The sequence below is a fragment of the Mesoplodon mirus genome (assembly GCF_964341445.2).
Source record: "Mesoplodon mirus genome assembly, chromosome: 12".
NCBI classification, from domain to species: domain Eukaryota; kingdom Metazoa; phylum Chordata; class Mammalia; order Artiodactyla; family Ziphiidae; genus Mesoplodon; species Mesoplodon mirus.
In genome coordinates this window covers 1,913,664-1,936,250 of record NC_138988.1, presented here as the reverse complement: position 1 = coordinate 1,936,250, position 22,587 = coordinate 1,913,664, and the positions used below count along the sequence as shown (strand labels likewise).

The following is a 22,587-nucleotide window of genomic DNA, read 5'->3' as shown; positions in this document are numbered from 1 at the left end:
ACCTCTTCAGACTTTACGTCCTGGCGCCCCTGCCGTCCCCGCAGCCTCCCGCCCAGAGCCCACTTCCCACCCCTGGTTTGATTTCCGTCGGCTCCTTCAGTCCTGTCATCCTGATTCCTTTTCTCAGAAGTTTTCTGTAGCTAAAGTATCTTTTATTTTAGCATCTGTCCCCCACCCCCAAGACCTTGTCTGTCTTGTGTAGCATTGAATGATGAGAATCTAGAAAGGAATCTAACTCCAAACTCAGGAGTTAGGTCCGTCAGGACTCAGAATTATATTTGTGAAAGGGGGAAACAAAAGCCACCAAACCAACACCTAGTCTAGAGCTTGACATAAACGGCTCTCCAGAAATGAGGTCCCTTACTTTATTTCCCTCTAATCAGATCTTAATGCTTGAATGCTTCGGGACCGTCGATGGATCCAGTGGGAAGGACCCTCAGACCCTGTCTTGTCGTCCTGTCTGCCCTGTCCCCACCTTCCATGAAGAAGCTGAGGTCCAGAGAAGAGGCCGGGCTCACACGGTGCCATGGGATTGCGCTCCCAGCCTGACTCCCAGTGCAGTGCTCCTGCCCTTTCTGACCCTTCACCTGTCCAGTCAGCCAGGGGCGGGGAGGGACGGCAAGGCCAAGGCTAGGTTCCAGGCCGAGGACAGGTGTTCGCCAAGCTCCAGCCTTGTCTGGGTGCAGAAGTCTTTCCATCCGGGCCAGGCCCCGGAGCCAGGGCATGGCGGAAAGGCAGCCGGAGGAGGCCCAAGCGTTCTTCAGGCAGCTAAGCTCACTCTGGACCTGCCTTTTAGGCACCATCTGCCCCAGAAGACTGAGAAAGCCTCGGAGTGGATCTCCCTGTTGCCAGATCTTCACAGAGGCCCAGGTTTTCTCAAAGCCCCCATTGGACCCTGTCAGGTCCTGCCCACCCCTCAGACACGCGGGCGGCTTCCCGTCACTCTTAAAACACAACACGCCTGATGCGGTTTGCCTTCCTGCCCTGCCCTGGACAGCCGGCCAGCCCACGTGGTGTCTTTGCGCTGCTGTCCTGTCCTCCGTGGACTCTCAGGCCCTGTTCCCTCTTGCCAGTCAGGTGAATAACACTTCAGGGAAGCCTTCCCTAAACACCCCGTCTGAAGTTGGGCCACCCCCCCCCCAATCTTTCACCATCACTTTGACAAGTTTTTCTTTAAAGCACTTACCAGTACTAGAGCTTTTGCATTTATAGCCTAGTCTCTCCTCCCCACCTGGAGTCAGCTTGTCTGGTGTGTGGGTCACCGAATTCTCCGTACTTAGCATACAGTAGATGCTCAGTAAACATTTGTTTGAATAAGTGACAGAGAAAGGGCCCTCACAGGGAGTACAGAGATTCGGCCCGTTTGTTCTGCCCAAGGTATTAAACTGCGCGTCTGGAGAGCCTGGGGGTTAGGGCCAAGATAGCCCCTTCCCCTGCCCTCGGCCTTCGACGAGGGAGCAGTTGGCTCCAGTGGAGGAACTAAGCATTTCAAACGGCAGACAGGTTGGGGCCTTGGGGCAGCCTTCTGTGTGGGGAGCGGGGACAGTTCTTGGGAAGGACAGTCTTCACCCTTAGGGTGAGTAACGACCACTGCCGGGGTCAGTCGCTGTGGAGGGGACTGAACGGAAAGGGTCCCCGGGATGCACGGGAAGGATGCTTATCTCTGTGTCACGGGGAGCGGGGGCCGGCGCCCAGCCTTTGCGTCTTCGGCTGCCCGAGTCCCCTCCGGGCTTCAGGGGCGCACCGCGTGGTCTCACCCGCGTCCCCGGCCCTTCCGTGCCCGCCTCCCTCCCGCCCCGCCGGTGCGGCTAGACTGCCGGGCGGGTAACTCCGCTCGCCGGCGGCAGGCGTTCGGCGCGCGCCCCACCCCGTCTCCATGGAGACCACGCGCCCGCCTCCCAACAGCCCAACGGCTGCGCGGCTTCGGGGACCAGATGCGCGGATCTTAAAGCCCGGAGACGCATGTCAACACGCGGACCCCCAGACCCCCTTCTCGACAGGCCCAGGGAGGGGCGGGGGGGTGTCTCTCGTTTAACAAAGGGTCGATCCTGGGACAGGTTTGGGAAAAGGAATTGACCCAAAGCCTGGAGAGCTTGGACCCTTGGGTACTGTTGCTGGTCCAGGACCCGCACTGGAGCTTTCCTGCCACAGGCCCTCCTGAGGCCTTGCTAAGGTTTCCCTGGGGTGGCGCCGAGGCCAGACCCCAGGACTTCGTCCGCTGGGCACAGATCCCTCTGGTCACTCCCCACGGGGCTGCACTGGAGGAGGCTCTGAGATGAGGTTCTGTGAAGGACGCTACAAGGCTCCCCCCGACGCCGCCGGGCAGCCACCAGGGAAGGTGTCCTGCTGTGGGGACCGCTTGCCCCCGTAGATCCCAGCCAGGCTATGGCAGAAGCTCTGCAAAGCTGACCTTGGTCTTTGACCTCTGCCTGGTAAGCTCAGAGAATAGCCCAGGCCACATCTACGCCCACCAAGGAGACCAACTGCTGGTTTCCTCCCAAGACCACCACCCTGCACAGATATATATGTATGTATATATATATATATATATTCGAGTAGGTAGGTAGGTAGGTATGTATGTATGTATGTAGGTAGGTACGTGGGCCTCTCACTGTTGTGGTCTCTCCCCTTGCGGAGCACAGGCTCCGGACGCGTAGGCTCAGCGGCCATGGCTCACGGGCCCAGCCGCTCCACGGCATGTGGGATCTTCCCGGACCGGGGCACGAACCCGTGTCCCCTGCATCAGCAGGCGGACTCTCAACCACTGCGCCACCAGGGAAGCCCTGCACAGATTTTTAGATGTCCACAGCCCCAGTAGAGGACTGGCTAACCTGAAAGCTGACTTCTCCCGGGATATGGCGAAGTGACAGCTGGTGCACACCTGACCTGCCACTGCACTAATCACTAGAGCTGGCTTCCAGAGTGACCTTTTAACTTGTCCTCACTGGCCACTCCTGATGCTGCCTTCAAGGCCTGTACAGTCGGCACCTGCTGGCCTTTGTATGTCAGGAATCCACGCCACCAGCCCCTGTGGTGAGACCGAACACTGGGGACCAGAGCTTCGCAGATTTGCCTGATGGTAAACCACCAGAGATCCGTCCTCATATGGAACCACCACACTGCACAGCTCTGTGCCTTTCATGTCCACCTGTCCGGGATGCTTTTCTATTCAAATTTTGTCCCAGGAAACAAAAAAACAAAAGTCCAAACCAAAACAGAAGACAAAAGCATTAATTTTATCTGTCCCGGGGTTCACAGACTTACAGGCCTACCTGGCCAGGTAGAAAATATCAATGAATGAGATGGTTTGCGAGGGACTGGTGACCTGGGGGGCACGGTGGGCCCATAAGGGGGCAATGAGCCCAGCCCCCACTGCTATGCCAGGTAGAAGGCAGGCCCCGGGCTGCAGAATACTCTGAAGAGAAGTGGCAAAACGATATTTTTTAGTATATAATTTCTTGTTTTGTTCTTTAAACATTATTCAAAATTCAGATTAAAGGACTTCCCTGGTGGCACAGTGGTTAAGAATCCGCCTGCCAATGCAGGGGACACGGGTTCGAGCCCTGGCCCAGGAAGATCCCACATGCCGTGGAGCGGCTGGGCCCGTGAGCCATGGCCGCTGAGCCTGTGCATCTGAAGCCTGTGCTCCGCAACGGGAGAGGCCACAACAGTGAGAGGCCCACGTACTGCCAAAAAAAAAAGAAAAAAAATTTAGATTAAAGAAAAAATTGTAAGAAGTAAAACAAGGCACGTCTGCAGCTCAGGGTTGGCCTGCCTGGCTTGCTAGCCTGGACTTCAGTGCAGATTCAGCCCTGTCTGCCCGTGATCTTATGAAAACTCCACTTAAGCCTGCTGTGTGCAGACCCCCTGGACACTCTTCTTTGCATGTGCCTGAGCCCCAGAGATCCCTCTGTGTTACTGGTCGGCTGGGGGCTCCTCGGGGGGGGACCCTGCCTGGCCCAGCTACCTCACCTGCTTCTCCCTGAGGAGCAAGGGCTGCCCGAAGATTCTTTACCAAACTGATCCTGCAACCAGTCTAGAAGGAGATGGAGAGGGAGGTGGAGGTCTCTGGGCCTCTCAGCACCAGGTGCCATGCCAGCCACAGGGTGCACTCTTCCTGCTTTGAGTTTGGCCCCAGACTTGTGAGCCGACTTTCTCAAAAGCCCCTCCCACCCACTGAACCTAGAGGTCAGGGTGGAAAGAGCAGCACAACAGCTTGGCTTCCAAGGCGGCTTCTGGCAGCACCCGCCCAGTACTGAGATTCCCAAACTCAGCCCTGAAAATCTGCACCTCGTTCCTGGCCCCTTTCCGGATGGTTTATGTGCTAACCAGCAACATGCACTTGTGCATAAGCCAGCGCCCTGCTCTGGGGCCCCAGCGGTCAGCTCAGGAGCCCTGTTGCTCCGGGGAGCCCTGGGCTCCTCCAGGTCCAGGTGTGACTTCCCAGGGGGACGGTTCCTGCACACAGTGCGGGGCGTGTGACGGTAGTTCCTCGTGCTTCAGGCCTTGACTGAGAAGGGAAGGAGGTTTCTCTCTTCCCCTTTCCAGAAACGTACAAAACAGAAATAGAAACCAACTGCTCTGCCCTCTAATACTTGTCTGCTGCCAACCCGTCATCTTGCAGGACCACGGACACTGGAACACGATGACCACAGTGACGCCGGCTCCTTTCCTAGTTCCCTAAGGAGCCTTGGGCCACGGCCTCTGCTGACTGGTCACAATCCAGAAGAGTGTGGTTCTCAACCTGGCTGCACGCTCAGATGACCTGGTGAGCTTTAAAAACTACCAGCACCTTCTCCCAGGACAGTGAAATCCAAAGTGCCAAAGGTAGAGCCCAGGCATGAGGATTTTTTCTTCCAGTTTTATTGGGATATAATTGACGGGCACTAGGATTTCCGGGGGGATGGGGGGGTGTCTAGGGCATTACCAGAGAAAGAATGCCTGCTTTGGGGCAGTGGAAATGCTGCCCCGCTCCCAGTGGGAGGAGGTGAGCCCTGGGGCTCCCCGTGGTCCAGGGGCAGGCTTCCCAGCTTCCAGGATGTGGGTGGGTGAGAGCCACTCTAGGGGTGGGGGGCAATCTGAGTCTGGGGCCTTTCTCGGGGGAGGGAGGGGTGCCTGAGGGGGTGTTCTTTGGCCCCCTCCGCTTCCACCTCCTTCAGGTAGTGAGGCTGGCAGGCCTTGCCCACTGGCTCTTTTAGAGCTTGATGGCCAAAGAAATTAGCCCCACACCACTGCGCCCTCCCACACCTTGGAAGAAGGTTGTGTTCTCTACACACACCGGGGAGTGGCAGCAGAAGTCGAGCTGGCCGAGCTGGCCCATGTGCGGTGTGGCTTTGCCCACGCACGGGCGTTCCTGTTGAAAGGGCACCCCGCGCAGGGACATCACAGAGGATGGAGGATGTTTGCGGGCAGGGGCAGCGGCACCTGGGGGTCTGTGGGGCTGAGCCCTCTCTTCAGGTTTCGTGAGCTGCAGACACTAACTGCCTTTGACTTCTTTAGCTCGGCAGTTTCCTTTTTTCCCTTTTTTTAAAAACAAAAATGAAATGCACGTAACAAACTTTTTACCATTTTAACCATTTTTAAGTATACAGTTCAGTGTCATGACATCTATTCACAATGTTGTGCAACCATCACCACTGTTTATTTCCAGAACGTTTCCATCATTCCTAACAGAAACTCTGTTACCAACTAAAGAGTAACTCTCCATTCCCCCACTGCCCACAACATCTATTCTATTTTCGGTTGATAGGATTTTTCCTATTCTAGCTCCTTCATCTAAGTGAAGTCATGCAATATTTATTTTTCTATGTCAGGCTTATTTTACTTAGCAAAATGGCTTCAAGGTTCATCCATGTTGCAGCATTATTCAGAATTTGTTCCATTTTGTGGCTGAATAGTATTCCGTTATATATATATAAACCACATTTTGTTTACCCATTATCTGTTGATGGACACTTGGGTTGTTTCCACCTTATACCTATTGCAAATAATGCTCCTGTGAACTTGCTATACGACCATCTCTCTGAGTCCCAGCTTTCAATTCTTTTGGGTAAATACATTGGAGTGGAATTGCTGGCTCATATGGTAACTCTATGTTTAAATTTTTGAGGAATGACCAAACTATTTTCCACTCAGCCGCACCATTTTACATTACTTCCATGTGCACAAAGGTTCCAATTACTCCACATCCTTGGGAACACTTATTTTCTGTTTTTTGGGGGTTTGTTTCTTTGTTTTGTTTTGTTTTGGTTGCGTTGGGTCTTCGTTGCTGCGTGTGGGCTTTCTCTAGTTGTAGCGAGCGGAGGCTACTCTTCCTTGCGGTGCGCGGGCTTCTCATTGCAGTGGCGTCTCTTGTTGCAGAGCACGAGCTCTAGGCACGCGGGCTTCAGTAGTTGTGGCTCGCGGGCTCTAGAGCACAGGGTCAGTAGTTGTGGCGCACGGGCTTAGTTGCTCCAGGGCATGTGGGATCTTCCTGGACCAGGACTTGAACCCACGTCCCCTGCATTGGCCGGCCAATTCTTAACCACTGCACCACCAGGGAAGTCCCTTTTGTTTTGTTCTGAATAATAGCCGTACTACTGGGTGTAAAGTGGCTTTGATTTGCATCTCCCAAATGCCTAGTGACATTGAGCATCTTTTCATGTTCTTATTGGCCACCTGTGTATCTTCTTTGGACAGATATCCAAGTCTTTTGACCATTTTTAAATTGCACTGAGTTTTGTTACTGATTGTAGAAGTTCTTTATATATTCGGATATTAACTTTTGCTGCACAAAAGTTCTTAATTTTGATGAAGTCCAACTTACCTATTTATTTCCTTTGTTTCCTGTGCTTTTGCGGTCATATCGAAGAAGTCATTGTCAAATCCAGTGTCATGAAACTTTCCCCTGTGTTGTCTTCTAAGGGTTTTATAGTTTTAGCTATGACAGTTAGACCTTCGATCCATTTCCAGTTAATTTTTGTATATGTGTTAAGGTAAGGGTCCAGCTTCATTCTTTTGTGTGGCTATCCAGTTTCCCCATTGAATGGTCTTGGCACCCTCGCTGAAAATTAATAGACCATCTATATACCATTTCCAAGCGCTCTGTTCGATTCCATTGGTGTATATGTCTGTCCTTATGCCAGTGCATCACTGTCTCGATTACAGTGGTTTTGTATTAAGTTTTAAATCAACAAGTTATTTGTTATCTTAACAATTATTAAGCTTCCAATCCATGAACACAGTATCTTTCCACTTATTTAGGTTTTTTTTTTTTTTTTTTTTTTTTGCGGTACATGGGCCTCTCACTGTTGTGGCCTCTCCCGTTGTGGAGCACAGGCTCCGGACACGCAGGCTTAGCGGCCATGGCTCACGGGCCCAGCTGCTCCACGGCATGTGGGATCTTCCCGGAGCGGGGCACGAACCCGTGTCCCCTGCATCGGCAGGCGGACTCTCAACCATTGCGTCACCAGGGAAGCCCTGTTTTATTATGTTTGATGCTATCGTAAATGGAATTATTTTCTTAATTTTTTTGGATTGTTTATTGTTAGCATATAGAAATGCAGCTGATTTTTGTGTGTTCATATTTGAATTTTGTGATGTTGCTGAAGTAGTTTATCATCTCTAATTATATTGTGGACTCTTCAGGGTTTTCTACATATAAGACTGTGCCATCTGTGAACAAAGATACTTTTACGTCTTCCTTTCCAATTGGGAGGCCTTTTATTTCTTTTTCTTCCCTGATTGTTCTGGATACAACTGCCGGTGCTCTGTGGAATGTGGTGATGGAAGGGGGCACCCTTGTCTTGTTCCTGATCTTAGGGAAAAGGCTTTCAGTCTTTAACCGCCGAGTATGATGCTGACTGTAGGGTGTTCATATGTGGGTTTTATTATGTTGAGGCAGGTTCCTCTATTGCTAGTTACCTGGTGTTTGTATCACAAAAAGGGGTTGAAGTTTTAAACACGGAGATATGACTGACACATACCATGCTATTCGTTTCAGGCGTACCGCTATTTGTATGTGCTGTGAAATGGTCACCACGGTAAGTGTAGTCAAACCCGTCACCATACATCGTTACAAAATTGTTTTTTCTTCTGATGAGCACTTTTAAGGTCTAGTCTTAGTGAAACTGCAGGGACCGCTTAGTTAAATCCACTTCACCTGTAACCTGCCCTGACTCATCAAGGTGGTTGTAGTCGTTGCTACAAAAAGACCTGCGTGTCCTCCGCGCAGCCTGACAGTGTCCGGAAGCCCAGAGTCAGCTGCAGCCTGTTGGAGCTGAGCCGGTTGAAACCGGTTAGGGCTGCGCCGCTGTCCCCGGGGCGGCCTTTTGAGGCGGGTGGCCGAGTTCCGGCAGCTCACACCCTTCTTCCATCACTTTGCTCCACGCCCCCCACGCGCAGACCCCGCCCTGCTTCCTCCTTCCTTCTCCCGAGACCACCCGGGCCCCTTGCCTGCCGGCTCGGCTTGCCGACCTCGGCATCTCAGCTCGTGGCTTGCCGCGCGCCAGGTAAGACAGCTTGTTTCAGCAACTGTGAAATACGCGGTCGAGTGTGATTGCCACCCAGGACGTTACATTCCCAGGACCAACGTTGTAACCGGAAGCCTGGCCCTCTTGACCCATTTCACCCCCCCACCCCCCGCCAGCTCTGGCAACCTCCAGTCTGTTCTCTGTGTCCGTGAGTTCGGCTTATTTATTTATTTTTAGATTCCACATATCACGGAGATGATACAGTATTTGTCTTTCTCTGACTGTCTTCGCTTAGCCTGATGCCCTGAAGTCCATCCACGATGTCATAAATGTCGGGATTTCCTTCGTTTCTTATGGCTAAGAGTCCGTCGCGTCCGTGGACCACGTCTTCTTTATCCGTTTATCTGTTGATGGACACTCAGGTTGTTTCCATGTCTTGACTGTTGTGAATAAGTGCTGTGGTGAACGTGAGGGTGCAGCTGTCTTTCGAGTTGTGTTTTCACTTTCTTCAGATAAATACTGAGCAGTGGAATCGCTGGATGGGTTGATAGTTCTGTTTTTTTAATTTACTTGTTTGTTTTACCTTTTCACAAACCCCTGTGTCGAGGGCTGACTTTCAGTAGATCGGGGTGAGGGAGCCGCTCTGCTGCGTTTGAGGCCCGACCCAGAGGCAGCTCGTCTACAGACGGTTCAGCTCCAGGTTCCCCACAAACGTGCGGTGCATGATTCTGTTTTTAATTTCTTGAGGAACCTGCATACTCTCTTCCACTCCCACCAACAGTGCACAAGGGCTCCCTTTTCTCCACATCATCACCAACACTTGTTTTTTCTTGTCTTTGATAGCCATTCTGACAGGTGTGGGGTGTTATCTCATCGTGGTCTTGACTGCTTTCCCTGATGATTAGTGATGATGAACACCTTTTCATATACCCGTTGGCCATCCGTGTGTCTCCTCTGGAAAAATCTCTCTTCAGGTCCTTTGCCCGTTTTTCAATTGGATTGTTTGTTCTTTTGCTTTTGAGTTGAATGAGTTTTGTAATATATTTTGGATATTAAGCGCTTATCAGCTGTATGATTTGCAGATATTTTATCCCATTCAGCACGTAGTCTTTTCATTGTGTTCATGGCTTCCTTTGCAGAGACTTTCTAGTTGAATTTTTTCAAATGCTTTTTCTGCATCTGTTGAGATCATGTTTTTTGGTCTTCATCCTGTAAATGTCGTGTATCGATAGACTTTTGTATGTTGAATCATCCTTGAATTCTAGGAAGAAATTCCACTTGGACATAGTGTATAATCCTTTTAATATTCTTTAGCAGTTTCCTTTTTTACAGCAAGAATAGCCAGAGAATCAGTGACCTGACAGGATTCTGATGATCCCCAGGGTAACCTGAGTTGATCTCAGAGTTGGAGGATCCTATCCCAGGGCCAGAAATGGGGGATGGCAGGCAGTTTCCCTGTCCTTCCACAACCCCTGAACAAGACAGCCCCCAGACAATCCTTTCCAGGCATGGAGGGCTGACTGGAGAGACAGCCAGGGTCCTTTTTTTTTTTTTTTTTTTTTTTGATGTGAACCATTTTTTAAAAGTCTTTATTGAATCTGGTACAGTACTGCTTCTGTTTTATGTTTTGGTTTTTGGGCTGTGTGGCATGTGGGATCTTAGCTCCCCCAGGAGGGATCGAACCCACACCCCCTGCATTGGAAGAGGAAGTCTTAACCACTGGACTGCCAGGGAAGGCCCCAGCGTGCTTCTCTGAACGGACAGCCATGCTGGCTTCTCCAAGTAGAAGGAACAGATACACATGCAGACCCCACTTCAGCCAATTGGCCTTTCCTCCCCTAAAGCAAGGGGTTTATTACAGCCCTTACCCTTCCTCCCCTCTGGCCTAAAGTAGGGACTCAAGGTTCCCCCGTGAGCTAGACTAGACCCTAAGTGGTGATGTACTTCCAGCACTGGCTCCTTTCCCTGGAGCTCCGGCAAAATGGCGAGTGCCCAGTGACAGGGGCGGCTCTAGCCCTGCAGCACCAACTGAGGCAGGACTCGCGCCAGCGAGCTCGCTTCTCCCCAGACGTCAGGAAACTCGGGAGCCTGAGCCCGCCTGGCAGAGCAGCCCCGACAGCGCCTCGTTCTGCCACACGCCAGGGCTCCGGCAGCACCAGATGCCAGTCACACGCTTCTTGGCCAGCACGTGCAAGTGACACACACAGGGAGAAGGTAGGTGTGCAATGCGCTGGGTCCTCCGCAGCATGTGGGATCCTCCCAGACCAGGGCTCAAAGCCGTGTCCCCTGCATTGGCAGGCCACTTCTTAACCACTGCGCCACCAGGGGAGTCCCATCAGAGAATGTTTTGCCTACGATCTCTTCTAGGAGTTTTATGGTGTCATGTCTTATGTTTAAGTCTTTTAGCCATCTTGAGTTTATTTTTGTGTGTGGTGTGAGGGAGTGTTCTAACTTCATTGATTTACATGCAACTTTTTACATGCAACTGTCCAACTTTCCCAACACCACTTGCTGAAGAGACTGTCTTTTTTCCATTGTATATTTCTGCCTCCTTTGTCAGAGATTAATTGAGCATAGGTGTGTGGGTTTATTTCTGGCCTCTCTTTTCTGTTCCATTGATCCGTATGTCTGTTTTTGTACCAATACAACACTGTTTTTGCTTTTGTTTTTGTTTTTTTTGTGGTACACGGGCCTCTCACTGTTGTGGCCTCTCCCGTTGCGGAGCACAGGCTCCGGACGCGCAGGCTCAGCGGCCATGGCTCACGGGCCCAGCCGCTCTGCGTCATGTGGGATCTTCCCAGATCGGGGCATGAACCCGCGTCCCCTGCACCGGCAGGCGGACTCTCAACCACTGCGCCACCAGGGAAGCCCTTTTGGTTCTATTTTAAAAGTGACTTGTTTTTTACATTCCCTTTCTGATATTTCATTATTAGTGTAAAGAAATGCAACCAACTTCTGTTTTGTTTTGTTTTTTTTGGCCTCACCTCATGGCATGCATAACTTCCCCAATCAGGGATGGAACCCATGCCCCCTGCAGTCAAAGGGTGGAGTCTTAACCACTGGACCACCAGGAAAGTCCCTGCAACTGATTTTTGAATGTTAATCTTGTATCCTGCTACTTTGCTGAATTCATTTACTAGATCTAGTAATTTTTGTGTGGAGTCTTCAGGGTTTTCTGTATATAGTATCATAGCATCCGTATATAATGAGAGTTTTACCTCTTCCCTTCCAATTTGGATAACTTTTCTTTTCCTTGTCTGATTGCTGTGGCTAGGACTTCCAATACTATGTTGAATTGAAGTGGTGAGAGTGAGCATCCTTGTCTTGTTTCAGATTTTAGCGGGAAGCCTTTTAGGTTTTTACCATTATTATATTGGCTGCGGGTTTGTCATAAATGGCTTTTATTATGTTGAGATATGTTCCCTCTATTCTAATTTGGTAAGAGGTTTTATCATGAATGGATGCTGAATTTTGTCAAATGCTTTTTCTGCATCTATTGAGATGATCATTTGGTTTTTGACTTTTGTTAATGTGGTATATCACATTGATTTTGCAAATGTTGAACCATCCTTGTGAACTTGGGTTAAATCCCACTTGGATTCAAACTTGGGATCGTGGTGTATGATCTTTTTTTATGTGTTATTGGATTCGGTTTGCTAATATTTTGTTGAGAATTTTTGCATCTATATTCAAAGATACTGGCCTGTAATGTTCTTTTCTGGAGTGTTCTTTTTTATGGCTGAGTAGTATTCCAGTGTATTTATGTACCACATCTTCTTTATCTGTTTATCTGTCGATGGATATTTAGGTTGTTTCCATGTCTTGGCTATTGTAAACAGTGCTGCAGTGAACATACGGGTGCGTGTATCTTTTTGAATTAGAGTTTTCTCTGGACATACACCCATGAATGGGATTGCCAGCTCATATGGTAGTTCGATTTTTAGTTTTCTGAAGAACCTCCATACTGTTCTCCACAGTGGCTGCACCAACTTACATTCCCACAAACAGTGCAGGAGGGTCCCCTTTTCTCTGCACCCTCTCCAGCATTTGTTATCTGTAGACTTTTTTTTTTTTTTAAAAACAGCTCTCTTTTTAAATTTTTTAATTTTTTGCCCCCACACATGCAGGATCTTAGTTCCCCGACCAGGGATTGAACCCCCATTCCCCTTGCAGTTGAAGCATGGCGTCCTAACCATTGGACCACCAGGGAATTCCCGTGGACTTCTTAATGATGGCCGTTCTGACTGGTATGAGGTGGTACCTCATTGGTAGTTTTGATTTGCATTTCTCTAATAATTAGTGATGTTGAGCAGCTTTTCATGTGTTTCTTGGCCATCTGTATGTCTTCTTTGGAGAAATGTCTATTAAGGTCTTCTGCTCATTTTTCTACTGGGTTGTTTTTTTGTTGTTGAGTTGTACAGGGCCACTTTCAAATATGAGGTCAAGTTCTTGCTTATTTGAAATTCAAGGAGGGTTAAGGCCAGGTGATCTTCAGTGCACAGATTCAAGGTGAAGTTCCAGATCAAGCTGAAAAGAGGGAGGCACAGAACACTGGATCAAGGTCAGGTTCCAGGTTAATTTGAAAGCTTACCCAAGGGTGCTTCAAGGGGATTATGGTCAGGAACATCCCAGTATGAAGGACAAGGTTGGAGTTGAGAAGTTCAAGGATAAAATCAGTTTCTCAATGTGAGACATTGGCAGCATGATCTGGATCGGGGTGAGGGTCAATTTCAAGGTCAACTTCAAGATGATCAAATTCAAGGACCAGTTCAGCACTGACTTTGGTTAACGTGCAGCATCAGGAGGGTCATTCCAAGGTTTTAACATAAGGTGACACAGGGTCAGGTTCAGGAAAAGGTAAAAATTAGGGCAATTCACGAGGAACATATATCCATAGGGTGAGAGACTGGATCAGGGTCAGGCTCAAGGTCAGTTTCAAGGTAAACATCTGGTTTGAGGCGAAGTAGGAAGTCAACCTAAAATTAGGACATCATGTGGTCAGGTCATTTGGAAGGCAGAGAAGTGCCAACATCATTGTGAGGTCCAGGAAGATCTTTAGGGTCGTGACAAGGCAAGAGGTTCAACCTCAGTGTATCTGGCTGAGAATCAGGGTCTGGGTCAGGATTAATGAAACAAGATGAATATACTCAGCAATATACTTTCACCTTAACAGCAAGCTCTTGCTGAGAGCTTGAGCCAGTTAGGATGAGTCTAATTAGTGGTAATGGGGAGAATCCGCATTAGTGTAAGCAAGCTTAGTCTCAGCCATTGCAGGTCAGCGTAAACCGGGATGGACCTACGTTCAGCTCTAGGGCACGTTCATCTAACTAGTGCCCCTCGAAAGCACTATGTGCAGACAAGCTCAGCCTCAGGCGTTCTTCTCAGAGAGAAAACCTTATTGCTCGTTGTGTTAACTAACACGAAGGGACGCAGTGCGACACACCTTCATCTAAAGGCACCTTCCTGCTGAGACGCAGGAGAGATGAGGACCAATCTGAATAGAGGTTTTGCTAAGAATTCCCATCAGCGCAACATCAGTCCCAGACTCCTTACAGCTTGTTGGAGTGAACTGAAGGCGATGCCCATTCACGGGCGACAGGGGGTCTGGATCAAGCTGAGGAGTGCCACTGAGATGAATTTGTATCCGTGCAGCGAATCATTCCCATTCTTCTCAGAAGTACCTTCCTCTTGTTAGAACAAACTGAGATGGATGTAAACACAGCAGCACACATTCGTCTCAATTCACATTCTTAGCGGGAGGCACAGCAAATTCAAAGGAACGTAACCGTGTTACTGAAGAGAATTCGCATTAGTACAAACACTCCAAATCCCACTCTCCTCAAGCAAATCTTACTGCTCGTTGGAGCAGACTTGTTTCTCTCAAAAGCACGTGCTGATGCTGACTCTTAGTAGGAATATGGGAAAAGACGCTGTATTAGTGCAGAGTTCGGTCTCAGCCTTACTTCTTACTGTGGAGAAACCTAGGTAAGCGCAGCTGTATGTATAGAGTTTAGGTAAATAAGGTGAGATCAAGGTCAGCCAGACATTGGGCTGACGGGACATTACATGGATTAGTCTCAGGCTGGGGAGTAAGGTTGTCATGGGAGGTAGGGTTCAGTGTTAACTTCAAAGTTGGAGTATGACAGGGTCAGGAGGAGGGTCAGATTCAAGGTCATTTCAAGGGGGACCATGTTTAGGATGATTGTCAGTGACAAGACGAAGCTGAGGACAGAGTCAAGGTCGGTTGAAAGTCAAATTTTGAATCAGCTAGCTACGGTTCGGATCAGGGCCACGAGGTTATGTTCAAGCTCATTTGAGAATAAAGCAGGTCAGTGTAAGGATGATCATCAGTTTTAGGGCATGGTTGAGGTCAGAGGTCAAAGGCCATTTCCACGTCCTGCTCAGGGTTAGGGCCGGAGGGACCCGGTCTGAGAACGGCAGCCTGGTCCACACAGCAAGGCCCAGCACTGGGCCGCCAGCTGGGAAGGACGCGGCCCCTCTCGAGGCCAAACAGCATAGCCACCAAGCCCAGCCCGGGTGCAGGGCCACAGCAGGCTGAGCTCCACCGGCCACGGCGGCACTGTGGCTGTGAGCGCCTGAGGACGCTGCTGTCACACGTGCAGTACGAGCCTGGAGCAGCGGGGAAAGACACCGACTGAGGGGCTTGAGACGCGGACCCAAGTAGAGTCCAAAGGCTAAGTCTGCAAAACCTACACTGTCCTGCTGCGGGAACATGACTAGTTCATACGTTTGCTCTGAGCGGCATCTGCTCAGTCCCGGCCGTTGCTTATCTATGTTGGAATATGGGGCCGGTGTTGCTACATCTTCCTGTGAAAAATCAGAAATCCAGAGCCATGCGATGGCCGACCATCACAGCATTAGCCACCACGCCAGTTAAAAAACAAGACAGCACCGAGGCCGAGTCACACTCACAGGCTGTGCGTGGCCCGTGGGTCCCCAGCAGCTCGTGGTTGCTCCTCTAAAGGGACAATGCCCTCTCCATGCAGGGTACCCCCCCCCCACTACTGTGATTAAAAATGCAAAACACAAAAGCCAGGGGCAGGTACTGCAGGGCTGGAGAGGAGAAGGCCTTCCTGCCTCCGAGGCCTGCGGGCCCAGACAAAGCAGCGGCAGTGATTAGCTCACAGGGTCTCTCCTGAGCCCGAGTCTGGACGAGGGAGAAAAGACGGGGCGAAGACAGACGGTCTTTGTTCTTGTTACATTTTATTGGCATCACGTTCATCTCTTTACAGAAGAACTTGGCCCACACCCTAGAATGCAGGCCTCTGGAGAGAGGGAGGTGCTCTGAGAAGCAAGCTACAATGCAGGGCAGGTCCTGGGGCACAGCTGCCTGGCTCCACACCCAGGACACGGGGAAGGCGTGGCGCGCTGTACTGGGAAGAAGGAGAGAAGGTCTGCTCACCTAAGGATGCCACAGCCCCGAAAGGAGCACCTTCCAGAACAAAGGTAAAGTCACTAGGACAGGTCTGGTAGGATTTTCCTTTTCCTTTCCCTCTTGTACGTGGATGCTGATCTAATAGGAGAGTTTCAAAGTGTGGAGCAGAGAAAAAAAAAGAAAAATGAGAGTTTTATATTTCTGAAACAGCCGTTTCTCCATTGCACACACCATGGTATTATGCAAATCAACCTCTTGGAAAAATTTAGATACAGAAGGGAACTAGACAGTTTTCCCCCTGGAGGGATGAAAAGCTTTTTGGCTCCTAAGTCTTTGATTAAAAGGCGTACATGATTCTCGTGTCTGCTGTACAGAATACTGCCTCCAGCTGGATTTCTGGAATCTGAGTGGCAGAACAACACTCTGTGATCCAGACAGGCTTCACCCTCCATCTCTACGCCTGCATCACGGGACTTAAACACGTAATCCAAGAATTTCTTACACTAATTTATACATTTTTAATTGGTTGCATATATTAACATGTACTATAAGATTCTTTTCTAAGAAGCATTACATAATAAATGGATACTGTAAAAAGATCTGATTAGTTAAAAGTAACAAGCATTAACAGATACATACAAAACTCAGCCTGATCAGACTGGGTGTGAGCCTGTAATGAAGCGCAGGGCACCAGCCTTCCCAAGTGGTAGCCTTCGCGGGGGTGGGGTGGTGGGGGGGTAAAAAGACCACAAGACAGTTAAAAAAACCAGAACTAATTAGACACAGGTTGACTGTAAACAGTTCTCTCTCTCTCCAGTGGACAAAAAGAAGAAGCCTCCGAGGCCGACTCCAAACCGGAACGATTTCTACAGCCGGCCCATCCTGCTGCCGTCTGAGGGCTGACGCAGGGACCCCGATGGAGCCGTCACAGGCCTGGGCTGTGGAGTCTGTCTGTGTCGGGGGGGGGGGTGTGCAGGGGAGACTGTGTTTGGGGGTTCTTTTGGCAGCTGGATGTGAGAGATGACTGTTTGTGTGGAGAGGAGAGGGGCTCGTGGTGGAAGGCCTACGTGTGTTCCTGGTTCGCGAAGGACTCTGTGCTCTGCTTGCTCTCTGCCACTTCAGCAGCTGCAGCTTTCTGCCGAGGCCTTGGCCCGGTCGTTCTTGTCCAGTTTGATGGGCTCAGGGAATTCATTGTACAGCTCCACCTCCGTTTCCTGGGCAGGGAGAGAGAGAGAGGCTGGTTAGTCCAGTCGGGGAGACTCCCGAGCTCAGCCCGGGCAGGTGGGGGGGGGGTATGGGCACGGAGCAGGCCCAGCCCTGGCAGAAGGTGCTCGAAGCCAAGTGAGCGGAAGACGGGGCAAGGTGACTCTGAGCGAGCAGGCAGGACAGGGCCCACGCGCCCTCCGTGTGGCGTCAGCCTGGGGGCTCCGAGGCTTCTACCAATGGCTAGAAGGCAGATGCTCCCGTGGCCTGGATTTGGCCGCTCTGAGCCAGCATTTCCACAGGGTTCCTGGGCACTCCTCCAGCCCCCTATCTGCTCTCATCTTTCTGGACTCAGGGTCTAGCTTCCTTTTCTTAGCTCCAAATCTGCACAGGCAGAGCCCAGCCGAGGACGGATCCCTCTGTCTGTGGGGATCACAGGATACAGACTGGGGTCAGTTCAGTGGGACTTGCGCTGATTAGCATGTTTCTAGTGATCCAGCGAGGACGGATCCCTCTGTCTGTGGGGATCACAGGATACAGACTGGGGTCAGTTCAGTGGGACTTGCGCTGATTAGCATGTTTCCAGTGATCCAGCGAGGAGCAGCTTTCTACCTCCTGACGTAGAAAAGTAACTCGTCACTTAAACACTGAGCACCTGTGCAGCAGGAACTGTTCAAGGATTTGGGGAAGCAGGGAATCAGAAGTTCTCTAGGAAAAATCATTCCATTCACAAGTAACAACCTCTAGGACTACATATTTTAAAAAAAAGCTCTGCTGAATACAGCAGTGTGTGTGTGCCGTCTTGTTTAGTATATTCAACAGTTGCCAGCCGCCACCACGCCCTGATTCCAGGACACTTCCGTCATCTCCAAAAGAAAGTCTGCACCATCGGCAGCCACCCCGGACCCTATCTGATGCCCTCAGCCATTCACACACACTTAGCTACTTTCTGCCTTAACAGAGAGTCCTCACCAGAGATCGGATTTGCTGGCACCCTGATTATGGACTTCTGGCTCCAGAACTGAGAGAAAATAAAAGTCTGTTGCTTTAGCCACCCAGTCTGTGGTATTAAGGCACCCAGAGAGACTCATACAACGGTTGTAGTGCAATTCCAATCAGAATCTCAATAAGGTCTTATTTGGAAGGAGGGTGAGGAAAGAAAAAATTAATAAAATGAACCAAAAATAGCCAAGAAAAAAGATAAAAATAGTGAGGGGAGGCCTGCCTGGTCAGGGGCCAGATGCAGAGGCAGCAAAATCAAGATGGTCCAGGCAAGGAGCAGGCAGACGGCCAGGACAGACCCCAACGTATGTGAATACTGGATACTCAACTAAGAAATTCTCTATGGAAAAAGCCCCTGCAGTAACAGGTGAAGTGAGGCTGACTTCAAAAGCGCCCTTGAGCCCTGCGGGGTCCCGCGAGAGGGCTGTGTATGGGCTGTGCCACAGAGAGTGTCATCCAGGGCCGGCCCGCAGCGTGCTGGCGGGAACAGAAGGATTACCGCTGTCCCTGGGAAGGCCAGGGGGCACTTGCCCACAAAAGTACACACACCTTTCAATCTAACAATCTCACTCCCGAGATGCCAGCTCGTCACTGTAACGAGGCTCTAGGGACAGCAATATTCAGAGAGAAAAACTCCAACAGTGATGCTGGTGAAAAACGACTCCTGTACAGCCTGCAGACCAGGTGCCCCGACTGCCAAGAAGCACACCTTCTGTAAACCCACTCCCAGGAGCTACAGAACCACCCTGCCCTCTGCAGCTGCCACGGGCCCCTTGCCTCCGACCGCCCCCCTCACCTGCCCACTACAGACGACTGACAATGCTGGGACCCGCCTCAACGCACCGGCCCCAACAGAGCTGCTGAGTCAAAGAGTCTTCAACTGGCACTTGCCAACAAGAAGCCACTATTATTTCAGGGGAACAGGTGAATAAACAAAGAAAAAATGTAGGAAAACTTTATCCAAGGAATACAATTCCTAGAGCTTTGGGTTAACCTTTCCAGGGATCATTTAGGAGAATTCCAAGTCAGTGTATCTCATTTGATCTTCACAAGTGCCCCGAAAGCCCACAGTCTCTTACAGCTCAGATATGATTTCAAAAAACAAACGGGGCTTCCCTGGTGGCGCAGTGGTTAAAAATCCACCTGCCAATGCAGCAGAAACGGGTTCGAACCCTGGTCTGGGAAGATCCCACATACTGCGGAGCAACTAAGCCCATGCGCCACAACTACTGAGCCTGCGCTCTAGAGCCCACACTCCGCAACAGAAGCTACTGCAGTGAGGGGCCCACGCACCATGGCAAAGAGTGGCCCCCACTCGCTGCAATTAGACAGGGCCTGAGCGCAGCAGCAAAGACCCAACACAGCCATACATACATAAATATATTTTTTAAAAACCCCAGAAACAAAAAAACTAGATCCAACGATGGGCAGCAGAGCTGGGTTTCAAATTCAAGTTTATCCCCTCCCCAAAGAGTCAGTGAGGAAAGAAGATTAAAGACAAGGCAGCCAGGCCACACCCACCTGCTTCAGCGCGTTCCGGGCAATCGTCTGGAAGGCCTGCTCCACGTTGATGGCCTCCTTGGCACTGGTCTCGAAGTAGGGAATGTTGTTTTTGCTGTAGCACCAGGCCTGTGCCCGCTTTGTGGCCACCTGGAAGGAGGGGCAGGGCATGTGTGTGCAGGGAACAGCGGGAATCCCACCCGGCAAGGACCGTCCCCCCTGCCGCCCCGGTCACCCCGCTGGCTACACACAGCAGAGCCAGGAGCCAAAGCACCCCGCCTGCCACCCACGGCTTCGGACCCTCCGCTGCACTAAGAGTAGAAGCAGCTTCTGAAGGGAGTAAGACGCCGTCCCAGGAAGGAGTAACCGTCCCTCCTGGGACCACAGAGACCCTCAGGACAGGCCTGGCAGCTTCGTCTTAAGCTCCGCAGCCCCTTCTGTTACCACTCACGGCACCTCACCTGGCCGCACACCTAGGCACCAGAGCCCCGAGGCCCTCACCCTGCCTCCCATGTCCCGACCTCTCCCCACCCTAGCCCATTTTCAGGCAAGATAAGGACTAAGTCACTTAGGAAAGGGAGAAAAAGAGACGAGTGGTCAGAAATACACCTAGCTACAATTAAGAGTCTACATTCCCCAGAGAAATGCTGTTTGAAAGAGACCTAGAGCAATGTTGCTCAAAGCCCAAAGCATCTCCTGTACACACGGGGGTCAAGGGAGGCCCCTGAGGCGCTGAGAGAACCGTCACACTCGAGTCCCCTCCTTCCCAGTGCAGAAAGGAACGAGGCTCAGAGGCAAAGGTAATAATGACCCAAAGTCACAGCTGCAGGGGCAGCGTGGGGATGTGAACTGGCCTCCTGGGCCCTGGTCCCCAAAGGCAGCTGGCCAGGAGTCAGTCTGGGCTCAGCACAGAACCCTCTAAATTCACACAGTACCCCAGAAGCAGGGGGCTCTCACAGGAGAGGAAAATGCTAGAAAGCTCCTCCTGGGCACCGCAGCCCCAGACGCACTGTCATCTGGCATCTGAGTGTCCTCGTCAGATGAACACAGCGTCAGACTCAGGAAGCATCCCCGATCTAAGAGTGCATGAGCCAGACTAAGTGCAAGTCTGCCTTTGCGTCCGAAAGACCAAAATGTCACACGGCCTCAAGGCAAATGCCGTCACCTGGACCAGGAGGGCTGGCCAGTGCAGGCAGCCCCACACGGTGGGCTTCCTGCTTTGTTGCCGTAATTCCCAAGGGAATACCAACCGCTGCAGACTTTTGCTGCCCGTCTCTCCATGGGGAAGCCAGGATGGTAGGTCTTTACAGGGTGCAAGGCCCCATTCCAAGGGCTGGGCAGGTGGCTAGTTAGTTGTCTCCCACACCCACCCCCGCATGGGGTGCACGCAGCCAGACATGCGGTGTAGATCCCTGCGGCATGTAGTTTTCTATCAGTCAAGTCTAAAAACGGCACGTGTCAGCCAAACCTTAGCTGCCCTTTCCGAGAAGGCCCTTCCTGTGCCTCAGCAGCCCTACCCCAAGCGAGGGCAGGCTCACAGGTTCTCAAGCCCCACAGTGATGCTCCCCAGCGTCGCTGGCACTTACTTGTCTGTTTTCGAGGTCAATCTTGTTTCCCAGCACAACGAAGGGGAAGTTCTCAGGATCCCGGGGACTGGCCTGGATGAGGAACTCGTCTCTCCAGCTGTCGAGGGTTTTGAACGTGTTTGGGGCAGTCACGTCAAACACCAGGACGCAGCAGTCTGCGCCTCTGTAGAAGGCCACACCCAGAGACTGGAACCTCTCCTGTCCAGCCGTGTCCCAGATCTACGAGAGACAAAACGGTCGTTCCTTGGGGCGGAGTGCCAGGGGTGGGGTGTGTGGAGGACGCCAAGGCCCCCCCCAGAGACAAGCACTTCAGGATTCATCAGGGAACAGAAGTCAGCACCCGAGTGTCCAGAGCGCCCCGACAGACAGCAGTGTGAGTGGATGTGTCCCATGACTGGCGGATGCTAGAGAAATGTTTATCTTGATCCAGGTGGTGGTCACATGGGTAGATGTTTATGTAAAATCTGCACTGTAAACGTAAGATTTATGTACCCTGGGAACTTTCTGGGGGTGATGGAAATCTAGGGAGATGATTATTCATTGAATTGTACATTTATTTTTACTTTTGGCCGTGCCGTGCAGCTTGCGGGATCTCAGTTCCTCAACCAGGGACTGAACCCAGGCCACGGCAGTGTGAAAGCACCGAGTCCTAACCACTGCACCACCCAGGAACTCCCAAACTGTTCATTTAAATGTATGCATTTTACTGTATATAAAGTTGACCTAAAAAAACCTCAGTATGTTTTATTTATATTATACCTTAATTAAGAGACAAAGGAAACAAAGTACCAGAAAAGGGGGGTGGCAGGAAGGAGAGAGGGGGAGAGAAATAAAGGGACAAGCAACGCGAGAACACACCATGGAGGACAGATCGAAGTCGCTTCTGATCAAGACCACCAGGCGCTCAGCTCAAAGAACGTCCCACCATTCACGCCACACCAGGTCCAACAGCAAGGATGCATTTCCTCAACGCCCCAGATCCCAACAGGGCCCCCGGTCTGCCTGGAGAGGACTAGTGTTCTCCAGAATGGCCGCACACCCGCAGCGAGCCACGGTGCCGGGGTCCAAAGTGGTTTGCAGTTACTTCCAGCTGACAGGAGTCTTCACCTCTTGGCTCCACTGTCTGTTTGCAGGAAACCACTTAGCTTCAGAGCAACATGAGAATCTGGACCATCCTCGCAACCCAAATAAATTTCAACCTTATATCCAAAGCACCAGCCAATGAGCCGAAGGCCTGCGACTTAGACCAACGTGGAGTGTGGACTGAGCCACGACAGTTTCATCTCCAGAAGCAGCTTCTGCAGAAGGAGGGCTGAGCTCCTCCCCGAAGCTCCTCCCAGGCAGCCCACAGCACCCGGGGACACGCCAACTCTACCGCGGCCACAGACCGCTTTCAGTTCAGGTCGGAAGAGCCTCACTGCACAGAAAGCGGACAAGATGCTTGTGCACA

At 51.1% G+C, this 22,587-nt stretch overlaps 1 protein-coding gene and 1 long non-coding RNA gene across 6 annotated transcripts in view; one reads left to right on the top strand and one right to left on the bottom strand.

Moving 5' to 3' along the window:
* The first annotated feature begins 383 nt into the window (after positions 1–383).
* Positions 384–15,791, top strand: LOC309813956. 3 transcript variants are annotated; one of them, XR_014295561.1, is made up of 3 exons: positions 384–521; positions 4,625–4,768; positions 15,704–15,791. It is a non-coding gene; the product is annotated as an uncharacterized lncRNA (long non-coding RNA). The 3 variants fall into 3 exon arrangements; XR_014295562.1 differs by having other exon boundaries at positions 384–1,077; XR_014295563.1 differs by lacking the exon at positions 384–521 and adding an exon at positions 2,619–2,873.
* RAB7A (RAB7A, member RAS oncogene family) overlaps positions 15,658–22,587 on the bottom strand; it is a 72,561-nt gene continuing 65,631 nt past the window's right edge. For all 3 annotated transcript variants that reach the window (XM_082639176.1, XM_082639174.1, XM_082639175.1), the window contains 3 exons: positions 21,138–21,356; positions 19,573–19,701; positions 15,658–17,060 (listed from right to left, as the gene is read on the bottom strand). In XM_082639176.1, the coding sequence (XP_082495302.1) occupies positions 16,965–17,060; positions 19,573–19,701; positions 21,138–21,356 (444 nt within the window). In that variant the 3' untranslated portion in view covers positions 15,658–16,964. The remainder of the gene's footprint in view (positions 17,061–19,572; positions 19,702–21,137; positions 21,357–22,587) is intronic.